Genomic DNA, 21,584 nt, shown 5'->3' on the forward strand with positions numbered 1-21,584 from the left:
TTATTTTTTAAATAAAAATGCAATGAATATTGTGTGCTATATTAATCGTGGTCTATTTAGTCAGTTTTTGGACCATTTTTCTGTGAAAAATTTATGAGATATGAGATAAAATTCAGTTATATTTATAATGTATTGTATAAAAAATTTGAAATAAATTTATTCTGAAAAGAGTGATTCATTTCGATAGAACTTTAGTTTATAGCTTCATTAATGCTACTTGAAAATTATATATATAATATGCATTTCGCATTATTGAGCAAAAATATATAACAATTATAATTGTTTATTTATTTACTTTTAAAAAGGTTAAATTGAAATTGTAAAATAAAACTTATATATGAAATTGTAAGAATTTTATTTAATAAACAATAATCATTTCAGTATATAACAGAAATAAAAGCTATTAAAGAATATATTTGAGATACAAACTTAGACACTGAACAGCGTTCAGTTTTTTCACAAAAAAGTTTATAAAAACTTTCTTATTTCAAAGTTATATAAAATATATAATACCAACTTTAATATATAACTGTCTCTAAAGATTTATATATAGGAAGGAAGAATTGACACTATTAGTTTATTGTAAACGACTACTAAACAATATTTAAAAACAAAAACAAAATTTATATTTTTCAGTATAAAATATTTATTACTATTTTCGGATATAAGAAGCTATTAAACATTCGAGTCATGTAGAATATGTCATATATGCAATTAAATAAGAAATATTTACAACCATTTTCATGAAAAAAGTGAAACTTAGTAAAACTACTTTTATAAACATTATTTTAGATTAAATGTAATACTCGATTAACATATAAATATATAATAGCACAATGTTTGTTACATGAAAACGTAAAATATGCAAATTATTATTTATTATTATTTACACATTGCTTTATCTTTAAGTTAGTTTCTGAAAAACAACTGTTAAGTTTACATATTGTAGTAACTAATTTAATATCATTATATGAATCGAAACTTTTCTATCTCTCAGCGATGCCACCCACCACCACCTCCATATCCACCATGACCACCTGCTGTACCACCTGCACCACCAGCACCACCCCCTCCACCTGCACCTCCACCACCCGCACCACCAGCGCCATATCCGTAACCACCCGATGCACCCGGATGTCCAGCAGCACCACCGGCTCCTCCTAATCCACCATAACCACCACGACCCCCTGCAGCACCACCAGCGCCTCCCGCACCACCACCACCACCAGCGCCCCCACCACCGGCACCACCAGCACCAGACCATTGTCCACCACCTCCACCGCCGTAACCGCCATAATTACCAGACAAAGCATTAGGTTCACTTGCTGGCCAACCGTAACTGCCCGGTGAGCCAGGTTGTCCAGGAGCTCCGTTTGAACCACCAGCTCCACCCCAACCACCAGCTACACCGCCACTTCCTCCCCATCCTCCTTCATTTCCAATTTGGCTACCATAATTACCGCCACCATAACCACTCTGACTGCCGTATTTACCACCACTTGATTGTCCAGGGGAGCCGTAATTTGCTCCATCTCCTCCTTGGCCACCATAACTACCACCACCATGTCCACCCTGACCGCCATACTCTCCTCCTCCTGGTTGCCCTGGTTGTCCAGGGGAGCCATAACTGCCGCCATCTCCTCCTCTACCACCATAACCACCACCACCACTACCACCATGTCCACCTTGACCTCCATATCCACCAGGCTGCCCCGGTTGTCCAGGACTACCATCACCGCCGCTATATTCATTATGACCACCAATACCATACCCGCCAGGTTGACCTGGCTCACCAGCACTACCACCAGCTCCTCCCCAACCAGCATTCCATCCTCCTCCAGCTCCTCCATTGCCACTCCAACCACCAACACCACCTGGTGCGCCAGGTTGTCCTGGTAAACCATCAATGCCACCATATCCACCTTGGCCTCCATAACTACCATCACCATGACCACCCTGACCGCCATACTCTCCTCCTCCTGGTTGCCCTGGTTGTCCAGGGGAGCCATAATTGCCGCCATCTCCTCCTCTACCACCATAATCACCACCACCACCACCATGTCCACCTCGACCTCCATATCCACCAGGCTGCCCCGGTTGACCAGGACTACCATCACCGCCGCCATATTCATTATGACCACCAATACCATACCCGCCAGGTTGACCTGGTTGTCCTGGCTCACCAGCACTACCACCATCTCCACCCCTACCACCATAACCACCACCACCACCACCATGTCCACCTTGACCTCCATATCCACCAGGCTGACCTGGTTGCCCAGGTTGTCCTGGACTTCCACCACTTCCACTACCATAACTTGGCGAACGTCTGTATATTGTATGCACAGGTGGTCCAACCGGTTCTTTTAATGGCAAGTCACTACAGCCATTATCCAATACACACAAATCGTCATTATCACTTGCTGTAATTATAAAAACAAAATCAAGATATTTCTGTTCACAGTTTTCATTTAGATTTCAACGTAAAAGTTCATACCAGTGCAAACTATAGCATTGATGAGTAACACAATAATCGACACAATCTGAAATTGTTTCATTTTTCAGTACAAACGGTGAAATCTATTCGTTCACTGTGAAATACAATTGACAAATAATCTATGAGCGTTTTCAGCTAAGGTTTTTATTAGATGATGTACACCCAACCGTAACTAAATGATTGGAAGAGTATTTTCCCCAGAATATTGCCGTAAACATTGCCGAACTAATCACAAAGTATTTAAGACGCGCTGCGAACTCGTATCTATCTTATATGTCTATAATTGATGGTTCCGTACGAAACATTAACCAAACAAAAATTATATATAGAAATAAAATAATTAAAATTATTAAATAGCTATAATTTTACTTTGGAATTTTGTTATTAAAAAGCTTTTATATATAAAATGCTTTTTCAAAATAAAATAGTACTACTGCTAACTAAACAATCTATTGTAGAGAAGCAATTCAATTGAGTAAGGCAGCATTTTGTATGCTCGACGAAACAAAATAATGGATTATAAACTTTGAAAGAACACTGAAAAAGGCGAAGACTGTGGTGTCAATTGAAAAGGTGACTATGCCACAACTATTCTTTTTTCGGGAGGACTGCGTATGAGACGTTTCTGATTAACTACAAAAGGGCAGCATATTTAGCAATAGTGGTGGATATCGTTAGTACATGGAAAATGGATAAAAGTTTTATCTACAGGTATATATAACAGATAACAGAGCAGGTAAAGCTTTGGTTCACAGTTTGATCGTTGTATGGCAAAATGTATGATTTGCATTGTAAAGTGAAGGATTAGCAAGATTATTTATCCGATCTGGTTCCCAGTGATTCTTTTTCGGTTTAAATATTGGCTTTGAGAACAGAGAGAATTCTCTTCAAATAAAAGGGCGATATCCACTAAAAATAGGTACCATAATTACCTTGACGTAATGCCAGCGGTATACACAAGACCGTTAGACAGTAATTTTTCTAAAAGCTTTTGAAGTTCTGTTATATATCAATATATATATCATGTATATATAGTATATTTATAGTAAATATTTTGTCAGAATAGTGAAAAAGTTTACCATATACGTAAACAACGAATTCTCTTAATTATTACAATTCTATTTTTTTACGTTTTATTTATTTCGATATTACAGTCCGAAATATGACTATTAAGACTATATCCATAGTTTATGTGATATTCAACATTTTTAAAACTTAAGTGTAATATATTACAACAAGGAAGCGAAGTGGTATATTAATTTTTAATTTGATTTACTATAATTATATTTCAAGTAATTAGTTGCAAAGAACTTATGTTAGTCTGCTTTGTAATGCTTAATTTATCACCTTATAACGTAAGAACTTAGTTAAATTTTTGTCAAATTTGATTTATTTTAACATTCGTTTCCAATGTCTCCAATAAAAACTTTAGTAAATGAATGAATGTGTTCTTAGTAACATAGCTAGAATTGTGTCAGCAGGAGAAGATTTACTAGTAAATATTTTTTTGGCAGTATTTTTTCAGTTCATTGAATTAATAAAGAGATTAAGCAATAGTAAAGGAAGAATATTACATTCTTATTTTTGTTATTTTTAATATTTTTGTAAAATACAGTATGCTTAAAAATAAAAGCTTACTCTTCCACTATTTTTGTTTCCATAGGTGATAAGTGGTTCTTAACCTACAGTAAAAATTCTGGTGAATAATAGTGCTAAAACATACAAACTAGAATACATCAATATCGTATAGTTTTTATTATCTGTAGATTAATAAAGACATTGATTTCAGTTTGTATTTTGACAAGGATAGGGCTCTATTCTCTAAATCATCTCGGTACCTTTGAATATGTCATTTAATCTTTTTTATATATAGTTGAAATTATTTTTTGAACAGAAAATTAAATATATTAACAAATTTAAGTTCAATACAACTTTTTCTTTCATTTTCCAGTTTGTATTGGTGGTTTATAACATAAGCGATACATTTTATCTGTAAAGAAATTCGAAGTAATCTACATATAATTTACCCTTTAAGACATTTAAACTATTGGAACAGTTGAAGAGCATTGTTAATAACAAGCATATACAGTTCTAGATACAAAGTCAATAAACTAGGCATGCAACGAATATTATTATAAACGCAAACTTTACATAAAAAGATATAGAAAAAAGAAATTTATTCACATAAATGCATGCTTCCTTTCGTTGATTTACGATATATGTTAAATAATATAAATTTAAAAATAAATAAAATTCTTGCTTACTAAAAATACATTAATACAATCGAACATTAAAAGTTCCAGTCCAATAGAATATGTTCTTTATAGAAAAAACTTTGTTTTAATAGATAGGAAGTGAACTATAGTACTATCTATGGTACCTATAGCATCCTATCCTACTATTTTATTATACTACTTTAAAGAAATGAACACACTTTCCATATGTTTACATTTTTTATAATACATTGTGAATTTAAAACTGCTTTGGAGCTGATATCTTTAACGTACAAGATTTCAGTATTATGAAATGATGAAGAGATTAGACAAACCGATCAATTTAACATAAATAATAACTATTCTATGTTATAAAAAAATAATATTTTTAGAACAGATTATATAAAATTATATACATATAGTTCACTTTTAACTTATTCATCCAAAATTTGAAAGAATTACATTATTTTGCTATATATTTATTCTAAACTTATTTTGTAGTCGCTAGAGAGGAATGAAGTCATTGAAGTCGATAGAGAGGAATGAAGTTATTGTAGTCGCCTCCTCCTTTATTATTCCTAAATGACACTAAGAATTCTGTTTCTGATGAAGTTTTCAAATTTCTAACGTTTGATGTTGAATGCTCACTAAATTTCGTTAGACTAGTGGGAGTTCCTATAAATAATAATTAATTTAAACCTAATTTAAATAAAAATAAATATAAATGTTTGGCTCTAATATGTATATATATAGTGGGACGTTGGGACAGCGCACTGTTCAACAGGTGGCCCCATGTGAGGTAAAGGATTAGTCGAAGTAGACTACGAAACGGTTTGGGTCCTTTTTCGTCTTTCGATTCTCAGGTGTCGTTATTGAGTTAAAGCTGGTGTGGCTTCCGTTCGTATAACTACATCTTTTGTTAATGCAAGCATCTCATTTAGCTTGAGGTTTCCTGCTAAGTCATCACCAATCCAATGGTGGTCGCCCTCCTACTTGTCAGTGCTGGACATTGGCACAATATATGCACCGCTATCTCCTTTTCTTCTAGACATAGTCTGCAAGTATCTTCCTCAGCAAGAGTTATCTTTTAGAGGTTATACTTGAAGTTGCCATGTCCAGTAATTAGTGAGGTCAGCCAGCTTAGAGTGCTCCGCGAATAACTAAGCACTTTTGTCGCTTCCATGGCCCACAGTTTCGGCAACATGAGTTTGGTCTGTCTACAAGTGCTCATCTCTCTCCATCTATAAAGATGAAGTGAGGTTATCCACTTATAGACATAGGCTACCGATGATAATCTAATAAAAGTAGAAAAATCACAATATTTCAGCCATATTTCATCCAGTTGAAGCACAGGCGAAAGAACTAAACAAACTAATTAAATAGAACAATAGCTGTCTAGAGATTTGGTTCCACAAACAGCTGACTTTTGCCTCATGTATCATGTATCATAAATTCCGTTCCATGTACATAGAGCTTAATTAACGCTATATTAATCACGTTACTTAATAAGTACGAAAAATTACATATACACCAAAAGGGCTTCAAAGTCTTAATTTGGTATTTTTCCTATGTTAAAATTATAGGATTTTTTTAGTTGTTTGGTCCATAGGTGATATTTATTTTAATTTGCAAATGTCAGATTTGCACATGTTGTGTAAATCTGTCATTTTGCGACGAGCCTTCTAGGGATATTTTTGTTGTATAATTTGGGTTCTTCAGAAAACAATAAAAAAATATATTATATACGGGGCTGATTTTTAAAATAATCAAAAGGTATTATAAATACGATTTATAAGTATAAGTGTAAGAACACGATTTAAACCATTCGAATGACAACTTCTCCATGACCCGTAACGGTTGTCTAAGTAAATTTTTTTTCGGATGGACATACAATATTCCGGAAAATATTAAATATGAACTTGCTTCCATTAACCATCCTTAAATCACTACCCCAAAGAATTCTTTACAGCAAACAAACTTTACAGCACCCGAAAAGATAATTGTTCTCGTAGAAGAATATTTTACAGGTTTACGCTAAAAATACAACATATGATTTATAAATTGGAGAGTAATTGAAATCTTTAATAATTTATTAAGTATATAATTCATAAAAAATATGAAGACATTCTATTCTTTTGACTTTATTATTTTATTTCTTATTTGATTTTATTTTAAATTGAAAAGAGTTCGTCAAGAAGTTTTTCTAGTCCGATAGTATTACCCGAACCATCCTTGTCTGGGTAGGAAGCTTGAGTAGCTTCCTCGGATTTTGCAATACTGCTCGTATCAATTGATTTTGGTGTGGTAGTTGAAGCACCTGATTATACAATATATTTGAATAGTTAATGTATTTGACTAATATAATTTTTCTTGGCTGTAACTTACCAATGCATAAGGCGACTACACTTAACATAAAGTATAAAATAATAAAAAACTTCATTTTAACCGCAATTCAATTGTTTTATTAACTCTGAATTTTATATATAAAATGATGAGTATATATGGCTCACTAGTTGATTTTATAGTTTGCCACTGACTTATTCAAAGAAGAAAATCAGGTTTATATTCGATTTATTGGATGTAATTATTACATTCAGTTATGAGAGTTGTTCACTTACACACTTTCGACATTAAAATTAATAAAATTTATCTATAATTTAATACAAAAAAAAAAAAATTGCATTAATATGAACACATTCTCATATTAATAACATTGTGGTTAGATATGAATATTTAATTTGTAAAGTATGTGTAATACAATGAAATATAACAGGAATTGCCATATATAGTGGTGCTGTTTATTTTGTTCTAATTATTTGATATACGAACTATTCAGAGAACATAAGAGTATTCGGATTTGCATCGAATATATCGAATGTTTCAAACAATTTGAATTAATCGACATCAATCTATATGAATAGTTTATACGTTTTGAACTATTCGAATAGTTTGATTTTTTTGAGTGTAATTAGGATTTCTTAGCATTTTAAAGTTAAGAGAGAGGGCAGTTTTACTTTTTAAGTTTTTTATAAAGCCACACTGGCATTTTGGCGATATATTCTTGTTCCTGCTTTGAAATTATTTCAATAGATTTATGTGCTCTATGAAACCACATGAATGTCTGTTTTTTTTTCTAAAATATATTATTAAATAAAGTAGTGCAAATACAACTCTGTAAATATTAGTTGAAATACACATATAATAAATAAAGAGTGTAAATAAGAGACGTATATGCTAATCTCATCCTGGAGTTCTTCCATAAATGGAAAATAAAAATTAACAATGAGAAAACTAAAGCCCTATTGACACGCTAAGAGACCTTAAAACAGATCCGGTCAAAAAATACATAAGGGACAGAGCTCTGAAGCTATATGCGAAAACCGACAGGCTGTCCTACTTAGCACTAACTAATCTCAGAGTAATCACTAACCGCACGTGGCGGTACGCAGGTCTTAGATAAGTCATTGAATAATTACGAAGGAATACTCAAATTAGTCATTGAGATGGGTGGGACTCTGCAGAAACTCTTCAGCTATTAAAGAGTAAAAGTGCCCAGATGCGCTAACTTGGAAAAGGCTCAAGATTACAATACATTACATACATTTATATAACTTATATAGATTACATAGTATAACATAGTGTCAGGTGTGACAGAGAGCGTAAGTCAAAGTCACAAGTGAAAATATAAGAAGTTATGCCATGAAATAATACTACTTAATTATATGTTATGAATGATGTATAAATATATTAAGTTCTTTGTTTTGATAAATATTACTTTCTCTTTTTTAAATTGATTAAAAATAAAGTATTTATTTTTTATTAATTAACGTCTACCTAACAAAGTCTTCAAGATAATTCTTTGTTGTTCTGTGAGTTTGAGATTAGAAATGTTATCACTAATGCTCTTCGTGGTTTCAGTTTTCTCATTGTTTTGAGCATTTCCATCTGTTTCCAGTGTTTTTGAATCATCACTTGGCTTCGTTGGGGTGTTTTGGGCTCCTGATTTTAAAAAAAAGTAATTACATTATTTTATTATATAAGAAAACGTTAATTCAAAATTTACCAAGACATGCAGCAATTACACTTAAAGCAAGACAAAAAGTAAATAAAAACTTCATTTTTCTAAGAAATCAATTGCTTCAGTATCTATGAATTTCCACAATAAAGTGATAAGTGTTTATTAGTTAGTAGCTTATTTTATAGTTACCGCTTAGATAATTAATGACAAAATCAGGTTTTACACCCGTTGTTATTTTTAATAGTTATGAGAATATTACATCTAGTTTTAGATTTGTAACTACTGAAAAGTAATTACATTTATTTATATATTAAAATGATTTCAATTAATCATCTCATATGTAAAAGTTATAAGTTCATCACAATGTTTTCACACTAGATTGTGAAATATATGTGTTTAGCTTAAATTAATCTATGTTAATCTATTTTAACAACGATTAAATAGAAACAGGATAAATACTTCCTGATTATATTAAGGAACCAGAAAAATTATTACCATTATATAAATATTATTGTCATACTCATACTTTTTAGATACTGTATTGGCAAAAATTAATTACAGATTAATAAATCGACTTAACTGTGAGGAAAAATTAGATTTACGAAAATTTAATTTACTTTATTTAGGAGATAAAATATATTTTATGATAAAAATATAGTAGCAGCTAGTCAAAGTATAAGCCTTACTAGAGTTTTTTTAGTAGATATTTTTGTCATTTCAAAGATATTAACACTACTTGTTAATAATTTGTTAATTGATACCATCTTTTCGTTAGGTATTGTTTATAAATTATTTATATATATATATATCGAAAATTAATATCCAACAACATATATTTATAAAGTAGTAATACAGTTCAAAAAATTTATTATCAATCAATCCAGTACGTTCCCAGGGGAACATTGGGCCATAACAAACTTTTTCCAACTGTCACGATTTTTTGCCAGGGTTTTAATTTCTCCAAAGGTTTTTCCGCTTGCTTGGATTTCTTTCTCCCGTGTTCGCTTCGACGTTTGCTTGGGCCTACCAGGTCTTCTGCTTCCTTGAGGATTCCATGTTATTGCTTGTTTGCAGATTTCATTTGGTGCCTTCCTCAAAGTGTGCCCGATCCATTGCCATTTACGCTTTTTGATTTCGTTTCCTATAGGAAGTTGGAGGCATCTTGACCATAGTTCGGAATTTTTAATAGTGCGGGGCCACCAAATTTTCAGAATTCTCCTAAGGCATTTGTTTATAAAAGTTTGCAGTTTATGAATCAGGTTGTAGGTGGTAAGCCAGGTTTTGCAGCCGTAGAGCAGAACGCTCTTAACATTACTGTTAAATAACCGCAGCTTGGTGTGCTGGGAGAGTATTATAATTATAACAAATAAATTGAAATAAATCTAAAGGCAAGCCACCAGCTGTTAATGTTTTATTTGGTGCTGCACTGTACTGTATTTAACTGTTAATATAATCTTTTTAATTAAAAATTATATAATTAATTATAATTATAATTAATGTAATAAAATTGAAATAAGTTCAAAGCAAGACATCAGTTGTCAATCTTTTCTTTAGTGCTGCTTATGCATTGGAGACCGAATTTGACAATGTTTAGTAAAAAATAAAAAACGTTGAGGAAAGTCTTCGATGACTATATAATCACCAGAAATGAAGACAGAACCAGTAATCTGAAAACTAAATTTTTAAAAATCCATTTTATTAAATTTTATGTAAGTGAAAATGTTACTAAGGCTTGTATGATATGCAGTTGTTGATGGAGTTTTTCTAATCTCCTTATGACACAAGTATTCATAGATAAGTTAGAAAACAAGAAAAGCTTGCTTTAAATTTGTAAAAGTTCTAACTAATCGTGAAATAAATATAAAATTGCGAATATGATAAATAAAATGTTCTTTTTAAACCATATTATTGTATAAAGTAGACACAGGGATTCTTGAAGTTGAGGCAATGAACAAAATAGCTACCATCGTCTAATAAGGATACCTGAGATGGACCATGTAGCATATGACGAAGTTCTAAGATATTATTAAAAAGGCCGATATCTACTTATAATTCTCAAATACTAAGAGACATCTTGTCTAATGCATAGACATATTAATAATTAATAATTAATCCACTACAAAATATACTACAGTAAAGAATAATAACAAAAAAGTGGTATTGGATGTAAATAGATATTATGACATAGATATGTCCATTTACATTTGGGAAACTCATTCATACCGCTTAAGACAAAATGTCATTCTCAATGCATAATATATTTTTTTTTTCTTATTTAATTTTTATTTTCTACCTTAATTATTTTAACTTAATGTATCTTATACGAATTTTTAAATTTATGTAGAATAAATAAATAAAATAAATATGTCCACCAACATCTAGTAATGGAAAGACAGTTTAAGATGAATATTTTACAAATACTATTTAAATATATATTGATTTTTGAAAATCAATTTATAGGTTCGCAAGTCTAGAACGCGCTTGACATCAATCAAGAGAGAAAGTGTAGAAAGAATGGTCTAGAGAAAACTTGACTATATACTTTGCTTTAAATTAATACACATATCTTACATAAAGATCTGGAGCATATTTATAAGAACAAACAGACTTTAAGTCTATAAGATTAAGAAACTAATTTAAAATTCATATACGTTTTTACAAATTAAAATTTCTGTAAAATAATTTTACTTTATAACAGTTTATTTATAATTTTACTTTAAAACAATTATTAATATAACGTTTTTAAACATATTAAAATAGGACGTGTTCATTTTTATTTAAAGTGTATGATGTGCAGCGCCGATCAAATGGGCTGCACCTGGAGCACCTGGAGCTCCTGGGGCACCATGCCCGTCATGATGTCCATCAGCTCCATCAGCTCCATCTTCGCCGTTTTCGTTAGGAGCATCACCGTGGGGATGATGTTCATGTCCTTCAGTACCGCCCTCACCACCTTCACCACCATTACCACCCTCATCTGGGGAGCCTGGAGTACTTTGCTCTGGCTTCTGAGGACTATGTGGAGTGCCTTTAAAATATTAAATTGTTATTTATTCGATTTTTTTATTTAAAAATTATTTTTTACTGGAGCAAATAGCTGCTACGCACAACACAAGGCAAATTGTAATTAAAAACTTCATTGTTCGTGCACTACAATCTTCAGATATCAACTTCAAAATGATACTCAACTGTTGATTTTCGATTTATTTTATAGTTGCTGGTTACATAATTGACAGCTTGTATTCATTTCTTATCAAAGGTCGTGTGTACTTTTTTATTTTAGAACGATTTAATTTGACCCCCTTTAACCTTCAATTTTGACATAAATTTCACACTTCTCAATTGCTTTTAATGACTTAAGTCAAGATGAAGTTTTAAACCATAAATTAATATATTAATTTTAATTACAATAATCACGTACATAACGTGAACTTATGAGAACCGAATTGTGTTGTCCAAATATCATTCAGTAAATACCCTTTAAACAATTTTTAACAAGTAACTTCAAGTTGAGACATGGTTATGAGTTAATAAATAAATTGTAATATCTACATATGATTAAATTTATAATTATGGTTTATTATATTATTAACCAAATTTTTCGTAAATAATAATAATAATAATTTTTATTTTACTCATAATTATAAATTTGATTTTAACGCCAGTTTGACAGTAGTGACTGTTTTTACCTAATCGATACTGTGGTCAGTTGGCTAATGAACGCTGACTCTGAGCTTCAAATTTGACAGGGCACGACTTCAATCCTAGGTACTTCCACTCTCAAAAAGTTATTTAAGAATATTTACATATAAAAAATAATTCGAATTCCACTGATGATGGGTATTTGACAATACTCGAAAAAGCTCTATGGTCAGCCAAAAATTCAGCTAATTAAAATAATATTAAAGAATTTTTGTGTTGTAGTTCACTACTTTTTGAAAAACCTCTTTAAAAATAATTGTAGTAATAATAATAATAATATTTATTCTTTTTTACTAATAATAATAACAATAAATAATAGTATTGCATTATTCATATTTTATTTAAAGTTGGATTTGTTCTGGGATTGCGTTTGGTAATTATGATCAGTTGCATGAAAAGTATTTAATTAAAATATAATTAAATTTAATTAAAACTGATATTTAAGTACTGATAACTTTAAGTGTGTACGAGTAGCAGACAGAATATTTACAATTAATAATTTTTATTAAAAATTTACAAAGAAAACGTTTTATTTCTGTTATTGTATTTTAATTTATGCTATTGTTGTGTAATGGAAAGATTTTTTTATTTTCCTCTCAGTTGAAGTAATCGAAGGAAAATTTCAATAACGATTTAATTTATAAATTTAAAGCAAACTAAAAAATGATGTTAAATAAACAACAAAAAGAAAATTAATTAAAATAATTGAAATCCAAACACATTTAATTACTGAAATGGCGTTTTAAAAGCACTTACTAATTACCGTAATTGAAGCTACTGTAATGGATCAGCCGTTGCATTCGTTTGAAGGATTTTTGATTTTCAACTTATTATTAAAGAGATCTAGTTTTTCGGTTTATCATTTCTATTCAAAAACTTTTTTTCTTTATCTTTTGGGATATATTTCCATAATTTCCAAATCATAAGAATAATAAATTAATGAACAACTGGTGTAACTGAGACCGGGTGGTGAGACATAGTGTATTAGTTTGATATGTATACCAAACAGTTGGCTTCAGAACTTCGCTTTAATAATGAGCTGAAATATGTGAAGTTTATTTTTTCTCCCAGAACTCTCCCATGGAGCTAAGTTATTAAAGAAATAGAAATATTTGAAAGTTATAAAGTGTCCGATAGATAGGTCTACATAAACACTTTACAAAGACAATTGTACGTGTATATTTATATAAAAATTCAACAAATTATATCAATCAAGTCCCGATCATTGAAGTCTTAAAACAATTTTATGATGATTAAAATTTTTCATTGCCATAAACGTATTGCTTTAAATGAAGCCTATTTCGAAGGTAATAGCGTGCTTCACTATAGTATTTCTTTTAAATACTGTAATACAAAACTTTACACTTCGATGAAAGGTACTCAGATGCTTTCATCACCACCTTCTACAACCGTTGAATTCGTGAACACGGTCACAGGGTTTACAACTGATATATCCCTCGCGTTTACACAATAACCCCACTCGTTTCATATTTATCACATCTAAGCTTTATGGCTTAGATAAGTCTAGACTTCTAAGTACTGTCTTTTTATCTCAACTCTCTTCTCTAATTGTTGAATTGAAGTTCCATCTACTGTAATTCGAATTTGTGATGGAAATTTTTTCTATTCAATTCTAAGAGGTGCTTTAACCCACTATAAAGTTTTACACTGTCACTATCGTTGTTTTCCACATAGCGCAAAAAAAAAATGTAAAAATGTACATTTATAAATATGTGTGTATGTAGAATGAGTAAAATTTTTAATATTTTTCTATTTTATTTATGCCTCATATAGCGCTTCATTTGTATAGGGCATTAAATTTTCGATAAAGCCGTTGCAAACTTTTATAGTTCTGAAGAACATGAAATAATAAATTAAATACACAATTAAATTTAAGGAACAAAAAAATGATTCACATATTTACTAACTATTATTAACAACTTAAAGTTTTCGATGTGTTCATCGATTTTAGTTCAATTTTGATCTTTAACAAATGAGCAGTCAATAAATTTTACGTGGATTGTGTTTAATAGAATTCATGTAAACTAAACTTTTAATGAGCAGAACGTTTTCTAAAAAAATTATATAAATAATTTCAGATCTAAGCATTATGTAGATATGAGTTAAAGATTTAAAAATGTAAATCTCAATAAATAATATAATATAATATGACGATAATATGAAGATAAGATATTATTTAAGATGTATATTTATAAAAGCTGTTTTATGTTATATATAAATAAAGATTTCAAAAAATTAAATATAGATTATATATCGACATATCAGCTCCTGATTGTATGTTACAGACCTTTCAGTTGAAGAGAAATTTTTGTACTGTCCTTTGTATTCAGTGTGAAGTAATTTTTAAAATAACTAATGAATACGTCGTCGTTGAGACTAAATTTTTTTATAGTAAATATTGGGATTATAGTCGATTGGTTGCAGAAATGAATGATAAGCGATTCGTGAAACATTTTCAACCATTATTTTTTACATTGTACAAAAAAATCCTACGATAATTCAATTTTAAAATTTAAATCGGGTTATTGGCCATTTGTTGAAAAAAGTCGTGTAGTTGGGAAGAAAGAAATAACTGATGGCAATATTATTGATTGATATTGTATTGTCTTAGCACTTTACTAAGATCTACTCTGACCTTTTTAATGAAACGTGCAATACTTGGTAAAGTAGTCTTTTTACCACAAAAGTGTGTTATTTGTGCTTTTGTGAACTTTGGCGCACAAGACTGTTGGTTTAACCTTATCTAACCAATAGTGGTGAAAGGAGATTCTATACTGGACATATGTTAACCATGAGCGTTGATTAGTGGCGCAGTAGGTGAATAATACTTAATTTTACATTCTCTAGGCCTTAGCTATGACAATATACATACGTTAAAAAGATCTAGAAGATTCCTATAAGATAGCGTCCCGTGAAATTGGAACACGTATTAGATGGTAGTGGCGAGTAAAATCACTAAGTTATTGAGCTCTTTTTTGGTTTTAGATACTTTTTGGTGTTATATTAGAGCCATCCGTAAGCCGCCATTTTGTTATATTCAGTAAAAACATGATCTGACACTTAAGTGATGAATGTGAGTTTTCAAATTTATATAATAAAGAAAACAATAACAGAAGAAAAGAAACATTGTTCCATTAAATTATATGCAGCCTGTAACTACATGAATAATCAGTCTATTAAATATATATATATAGACATGAATATATACATATATATATATATATAATTATATGTATATATATCTATATATTATATATATATATATATTGTTGTGTAGCGTTTAGCAAAGCTTCAAACACTACTATTCAGAGCTAAAAATTGCACAAACCCAGATCCTGAGAAGACTTTTTAAAATTCCATGGCACATTAGGACGAATGACATCCTCAGGGACATCAAGATTGATCCCATCCAAAAATACATAAAGAATAGAGCGCTGAAATTATTTGCGACAACTGACAGACTAACCAACACCGCGTTATCAAATCTTAAAATGGTTGCAGCTTCCTAGGGGAGGTATGCAGACCTGAGGTCAATTATTGCTTAGTCTGATTAAGTGATAAACAATAATCTAATCAAGGTGTAAAGAGGGATTTTGAAAATACCTCGAGTTAAAAAAGAATAGAAGTGCTTAAGTGCACTAGCTCAAAACAGCTTCAGCATTGATTGATTAAGTTTAATCTTCCACTCAGCGGTCTAATGATGGCTATTGTTGAGCGCTGTCTGTAGTTTATTTGTGGCTTCTTGTTGTGTGTTTCCATATGCTATTACTACAGTATCATTGGCGAACGTTTCGATGAATATATGTTCGAATGTTCTTCTTCATATGTTACCCTGAATATTCTTTCTGATAAGTATGACTCAAGAAGTTTGCAATAATTAGTCGGCTGTATTTTGCCCATCTTATATATAAGTCCTTGGTGCCATACACGACCAAATACTTGGGATACGTCAATAAACACTGCAGGACAGTATTTCTTTTCTTCAAATGCTTTTTCAATTGTCTTAATTACTCGATGAAATTGATCAATAGTCAAGTGCTTATTCCTAAATCCAAATTGAAAGTCACGTTATTGATCATAGACTTGAGGCGTCGAAGTAATAGCTTCTCGAATAGTTTTGAAATTGTTGGTAACAGTGATATCGGTCGATATGAGTTAACTTGTTCTGGTGGCTTATCTGGTTTTTTTATCATGATAATTTTTGCTATTTTTAAACATTTCAGTACGTATCTTAACCGAAGACAGGCATTGAATAAATATGTCATCATGATAATTGATTAACGTGATAACTCTTTAAATAAGCCCTGTGATATTTCATCTATTCCCGGTGCTTTTTTTGGATTGAGGTTATTATCAATTTCTTGTGCTATTTCTGTAGGTGTTATGGATTTGATAGTTGACGATGGTTGGTATAAAGGTGTAATATTAACATCAGATGGAATGTCATGCGGTGGGAATACTGCAGCAAGATGTTGGGCAAACATTTCTGCTTTCTCAACATTTTTTCTGATCCATTCTTCTACTCCATTTTGGATTGGTGCCACATAAAGGAATGGGCGCTTGAGAGGACGGGTTGTCTTCCACAATGAGTAATCTTTACCTTTCCACAACATTTCAAATATTTAGTAAATAAAAAATGTAAACTTTAAGTATCTACACAAAAATTAATGGATTATTAAAGTAAATTATTAAACTAAATAAATTATTAAACTAAATTTTATTGGCGTTTAAAAACAACGCTAAATTGATAGAAACAAGCTTGGACAGGGAAGAATATTAAATTTTCAAATATCTAATATTTTTATAAAAACATTAAACAGCCCAAATAATTGGCTTAATAATAGCGTGCTTTATTGAGATGCAGGAACACAAACATATATTATTTTATGATAATATATATTAATGAATAAAGTCATGTAATGAATAATATATTAAGCATTAACATATACAATAAAACCATATTTATGGAAGTATAACTGTCATCTCACTAAGTAATATTTTTATACCTTAGTTTTTGATATTAGCACCATTTCACAACATCTATTAAATGAACAGACTTTTAAATTGTATATATCTGATAAATTTAATTTATATATTTTATGCTGTGATAAAAAATATATATGTATTAAGAATGTGAGAATGTAACATGCGCTAACAACTTAACAAAAGGGGCCTGTCTGAGGGGATAAAAGGCTGACTCCGCTTGGAAGTGTACCTCTCTAGATATATTCTTAGTCGGAGCTATTATTCATATCTGATATTGAGAGTTCGTAAACAGATGATATTTTGACCTTCATTCGAAGGGTGAATAAAAGCCAAAATGTCAGTCTTCTGTTCACTTACTAGATCTGTTATGGTCGCAGTGCCTTGTTTCACTGGGAGCCAATACTCTGTTCATTTGTATTCTTTTCTCACATCGTAAAAAATTGATATATATTTTGGTCTTTGTAATTATTTTTAATTTATTTAGTGTGTAATATAACTTATTTTTTGTTTAACTAATTTAATTTTTAATTAGTTTTTTTAATACAAATTTAAATTAATGCGGAAAATACTTTTCAATACTTATTGTAATTTTTATTATGTGCTCATAAATTGTATAATTTATGTGCACAATTTATTACAACAAAAATTGTAATTATTGGTATATATTATGCATACCAATAATACTAAATATGACTCAAGGTAAATACGAATTCGAATCGTATATAATAATACATATATGATGCTTTTGTATAAGCAAATGCATCTAAAATATATATTATTATTAAAATAGAACAAATAAGAAACCGCAGATTTTAGTGAAACTTTTCTTTTATAAATCATTAACTATTAATGTTTTAGTTATGTGTATTTGATTAGTATAGCATATATATATTAAGATATTCTTAAAATTTACATTGATATGAACTGATTTCAGACATATACTGGTACTTAGCGTTATATAATCTTCCAAACTATAAGACTGTAATGAAACGAAAAGGGTTTCGGACTTTAGCAAACTAGCAGTTCATGAACTTACTGAAGTAGTATGGGCGCACTGTGCCATAACATCGATGTATCAACTCATAACTCGACAAGTGAATTATGCAGATGTTGTTATGATAAGTTAGAGGTAAAATCTATTAATGTCATTGTATTGCTTTGTTCGGGATTACAGACAAAGTCTATGTTTTAGAGACGTTTTCCTCATTAGCCTGACAAATAAAACAAAAATAGACTTATCGATCTCGTAACCTTTATCCGTAATATCAAATGATTTAACAAAGACAGTATTTGCAAACAAAACAAGCCAGTGTAACTCTTCTAACTCAGGTAACTTGGAGGGTATCACAATGCGATCGTTTCCGAAGGGATGGTAAAGAAATTTTGATACTTTTTTTATTTATAACAGTATATAAATATATTATAAATTATATGCAATCGTTTGGACATAAGAATACAGTTTATACAATTGCGTATAATAAATCAATAAAAATCTTTTATTTTAAGAAATAAAATATTTGATTATAAAATCAATCATAGTCCGAATTTTGTCGATCTATTAATAAATGTGTAAACCATGTCCACAACAAGAACATATATATAAAAATAAAGTGCACTAAAGGAATATAATTGTTGAATTTTTGATGCCCTTTAAAACAAAAACTTATTACCATACTGACATTAATGGATTATTTTGATTTCTGTATACCTTAAAAAAAATGATTGCAAAAATATATTTAGAATAGTAAACTGAAAGAACTCCAAAAATAGATTTTATTCTGTTATATGCTATAAATATTTTAAAAAATTTAAACAGACTTTAATTAAATTTTTTAGTATAGAATATTCGTCAATTGTTTTTTTAAAGACCTCAGCACTTCAAAAACATAACAAAAGGTCTAACTATCATTCAAGTCAACAAAACCCAATTTGATAGTTAGTAATTTTCATAAAAGTTTATAAAATATTAAAATAAAACTCTTTACTAACTTAAGTCACAATTCATCCAAGTTTTTCAATCCCATTTGATCCTCGAATCTTTACATTTTGGTATGAAAAATATTTTAGCTGTTTAAATTATGACACAATGTTTACCATAACAATTTTTTTTATTTTTTCAAATAACATAACAGACTGATTGTGTTAACTATTATCAACGGCCAGGAGCTCCAGGATTACCTGGTGAACCAGATGGCGCTCCAGGAGCACCTGGTGCACCACTTTTTCCACCAGGAGCTCCTCCGCTTCCACTTCCCCCTTTACCACCAGGAGCTCCTCCACTACCGCTTCCTCCTCTACCACCAGGACCACCAGGACCACCACCGCCACCACCATTACCTCCACCACCACCGCCATTACCACCGCCGCCACCATTACCACCACCACCGCCATTACCACCACCACCGCCATTACCACCGCCGCCACCATTACCACCACCACCATCGCCGCCTCCGCCTCCGCCACCTCCTTTACCACCAGGTGCACCTGGTGCTCCAGGAGCTCCATCGCTGCCTAATGTGATAAAAATAAAATAATGTTGAATTTTGATATATTTTTAAAATATTTTGTATATTAGCCTCACCTAGACAAATGCTGGCGATACTTAGTACGAAGCAAAATGTGAGTAAATATTTCATTTTTGAATTATGTGCGATTCAGACACTTCGCAGCTTTTATAAACAGCTACAAAATGATATCTAAACACTGGCAGTTTTTCTTTATATAGTTGACGGCTAGAGTGTAACAATTAGCACACAATCTGTCTGAACTGAATCATTACGTCAGAAATGGGCAACCAAAAATATAATTTATTTTTAAAAATATTTAAATATAAATTTTTCATTAAAAAATAACGAAGTTGCTTAGGTAAAATGAAAATAACAAAAATTTATAATTTTAATTATATTAAGATAGTCTTATACACATAAAAATAATTGCTGTAGTTCATTTGCAACAAAATAATACATTCATGAAAGAAGTATTAAATAATATTATTTAATATGAAAATGTCTGTATAATATATTTCGATATAACATATATAAATTATGTGTTTATATTTATATCTCATACAGGCTACTTTCAGGATATCTTTCATAAGATGCAGATATAAAACGAGAAAGACGATTACGATTACTTTGTCACGGATGCTATAGATAATGATATTCTTTCGCTCAAATCCCTTTTCAACCCAAACCAGTTTTTCTTACTCTTGGCTATAGGACTAATTATCACTTTAAAATACATATAATTAAAGTTTAAAAATACGTTCAAAGAAATCCTTCTAACATGATGAAAATGGCGTTTTTGGTATATAGAAATTCAGTTTACCCCAAGTAAATTTTTAGATTTCTGATAGCGACACTGTAAAATGTTTTGTCGATTGGCATCAGTATGTTAGTTGGTATCACCTGCCAAACGTTAGACATAAATTGTTGAAGAATATTGATAATGGTTTTACTTGGAATCATATTTAGATTTTTAACATATCTTTAAGTATAAATTTCTATCATAAAAATGTATTTAATTTAGACAAGGGTTGAAAGCAATCTCTGCAAAAGAAAAAGTACTGATCCCATTAAAGGTGCTCGATTGAATGCAAAAAGTCGAAACTCACACGACCAAATTTCAATTTATTGAGAACTATAAATTTACTTGAAAGAGCTAAGACCGAAGTAGGAAATTTTGTGTCAGTTCTAGTAGACCGGTAGGAGCCCATGTCAAGAATTAGGTGAGGATCAGGGAGCTGCAGAGAGAAAGAGGAAACTAAAATAGTGGAACACTTTTTATGCATATACCTAGGATTGGCAAGATTATAACATTCTACTAAGATAGAAGCAAAACACCATAAATATAAACTTTCAAAAAATATTCTCCATTATTATTTTTCAGTCAATAATAACAAAGAAAGTATTTACATTATGTACTTAAAAATAATTTATTTCTTTTGTGTGTTTTTAAGCTTTTATAACTCTTTAATAATATTAATAATAATAATATTTGTTTATAAGAAAAAATTATTACAAAAATATGTAAAAATATCATCTATACTAAATTCTATCTATCACAGACTTGTATAGCATATTCCAATTTCTTTTTCTGTGTAACTTTATTTGAATATATTTTAAACAATAAGCTAAGAACCTCAACA

At 30.5% G+C, this 21,584-nt stretch overlaps 2 protein-coding genes across 2 annotated transcripts; both read right to left on the bottom strand.

Moving 5' to 3' along the window:
* Positions 1–622: 622 nt before the first annotated feature.
* Positions 623–2,818, bottom strand: LOC119669930 (glycine-rich cell wall structural protein 1.8-like). The gene is made up of 2 exons (XM_038079983.1): positions 2,498–2,818; positions 623–2,423 (listed from the first exon to the last, which is right to left on the bottom strand). Exons 1-2 carry the CDS (start codon positions 2,556–2,558, stop codon positions 994–996), a joined length of 1,491 nt encoding a protein of 496 aa, XP_037935911.1. The 5' UTR covers positions 2,559–2,818; the 3' UTR covers positions 623–993.
* An 8,680-nt stretch (positions 2,819–11,498) lies between these two features.
* Positions 11,499–11,925, bottom strand: LOC119669931 (cuticle collagen 10-like). The gene is made up of 2 exons (XM_038079984.1): positions 11,814–11,925; positions 11,499–11,756 (listed from the first exon to the last, which is right to left on the bottom strand). The coding sequence occupies exons 1-2, from the start codon at positions 11,866–11,868 to the stop codon at positions 11,506–11,508; spliced, it is 306 nt and encodes a 101-aa protein (XP_037935912.1). The 5' UTR covers positions 11,869–11,925; the 3' UTR covers positions 11,499–11,505.
* Positions 11,926–21,584: the final 9,659 nt, after the last annotated feature.

This window comes from Teleopsis dalmanni, chromosome 1 (assembly GCF_002237135.1).
Source record: "Teleopsis dalmanni isolate 2A chromosome 1, ASM223713v2, whole genome shotgun sequence".
NCBI classification, from domain to species: domain Eukaryota; kingdom Metazoa; phylum Arthropoda; class Insecta; order Diptera; family Diopsidae; genus Teleopsis; species Teleopsis dalmanni.

What these genes read in the sequence shown, in the direction of transcription:
- LOC119669930 (XM_038079983.1), bottom strand. Translation starts at nt 2,558, where the DNA reads ATGAAACAATTTCAGATTGTGTCGATTATTGTGTTACTCATCAATGCT. An exon ending in CAATGCTATAGTTTGCACTG is followed by an intron (nt 2,424 to 2,497) that starts GTATGAACTTTT and finishes TTATAATTACAG; the next exon opens with CAAGTGATAATGACGATTTG.
- LOC119669931 (XM_038079984.1), bottom strand. Translation starts at nt 11,868, where the DNA reads ATGAAGTTTTTAATTACAATTTGCCTTGTGTTGTGCGTAGCAGCTATT. An exon ending in CGTAGCAGCTATTTGCTCCA is followed by an intron (nt 11,757 to 11,813) that starts GTAAAAAATAAT and finishes AATATTTTAAAG; the next exon opens with GCACTCCACATAGTCCTCAG.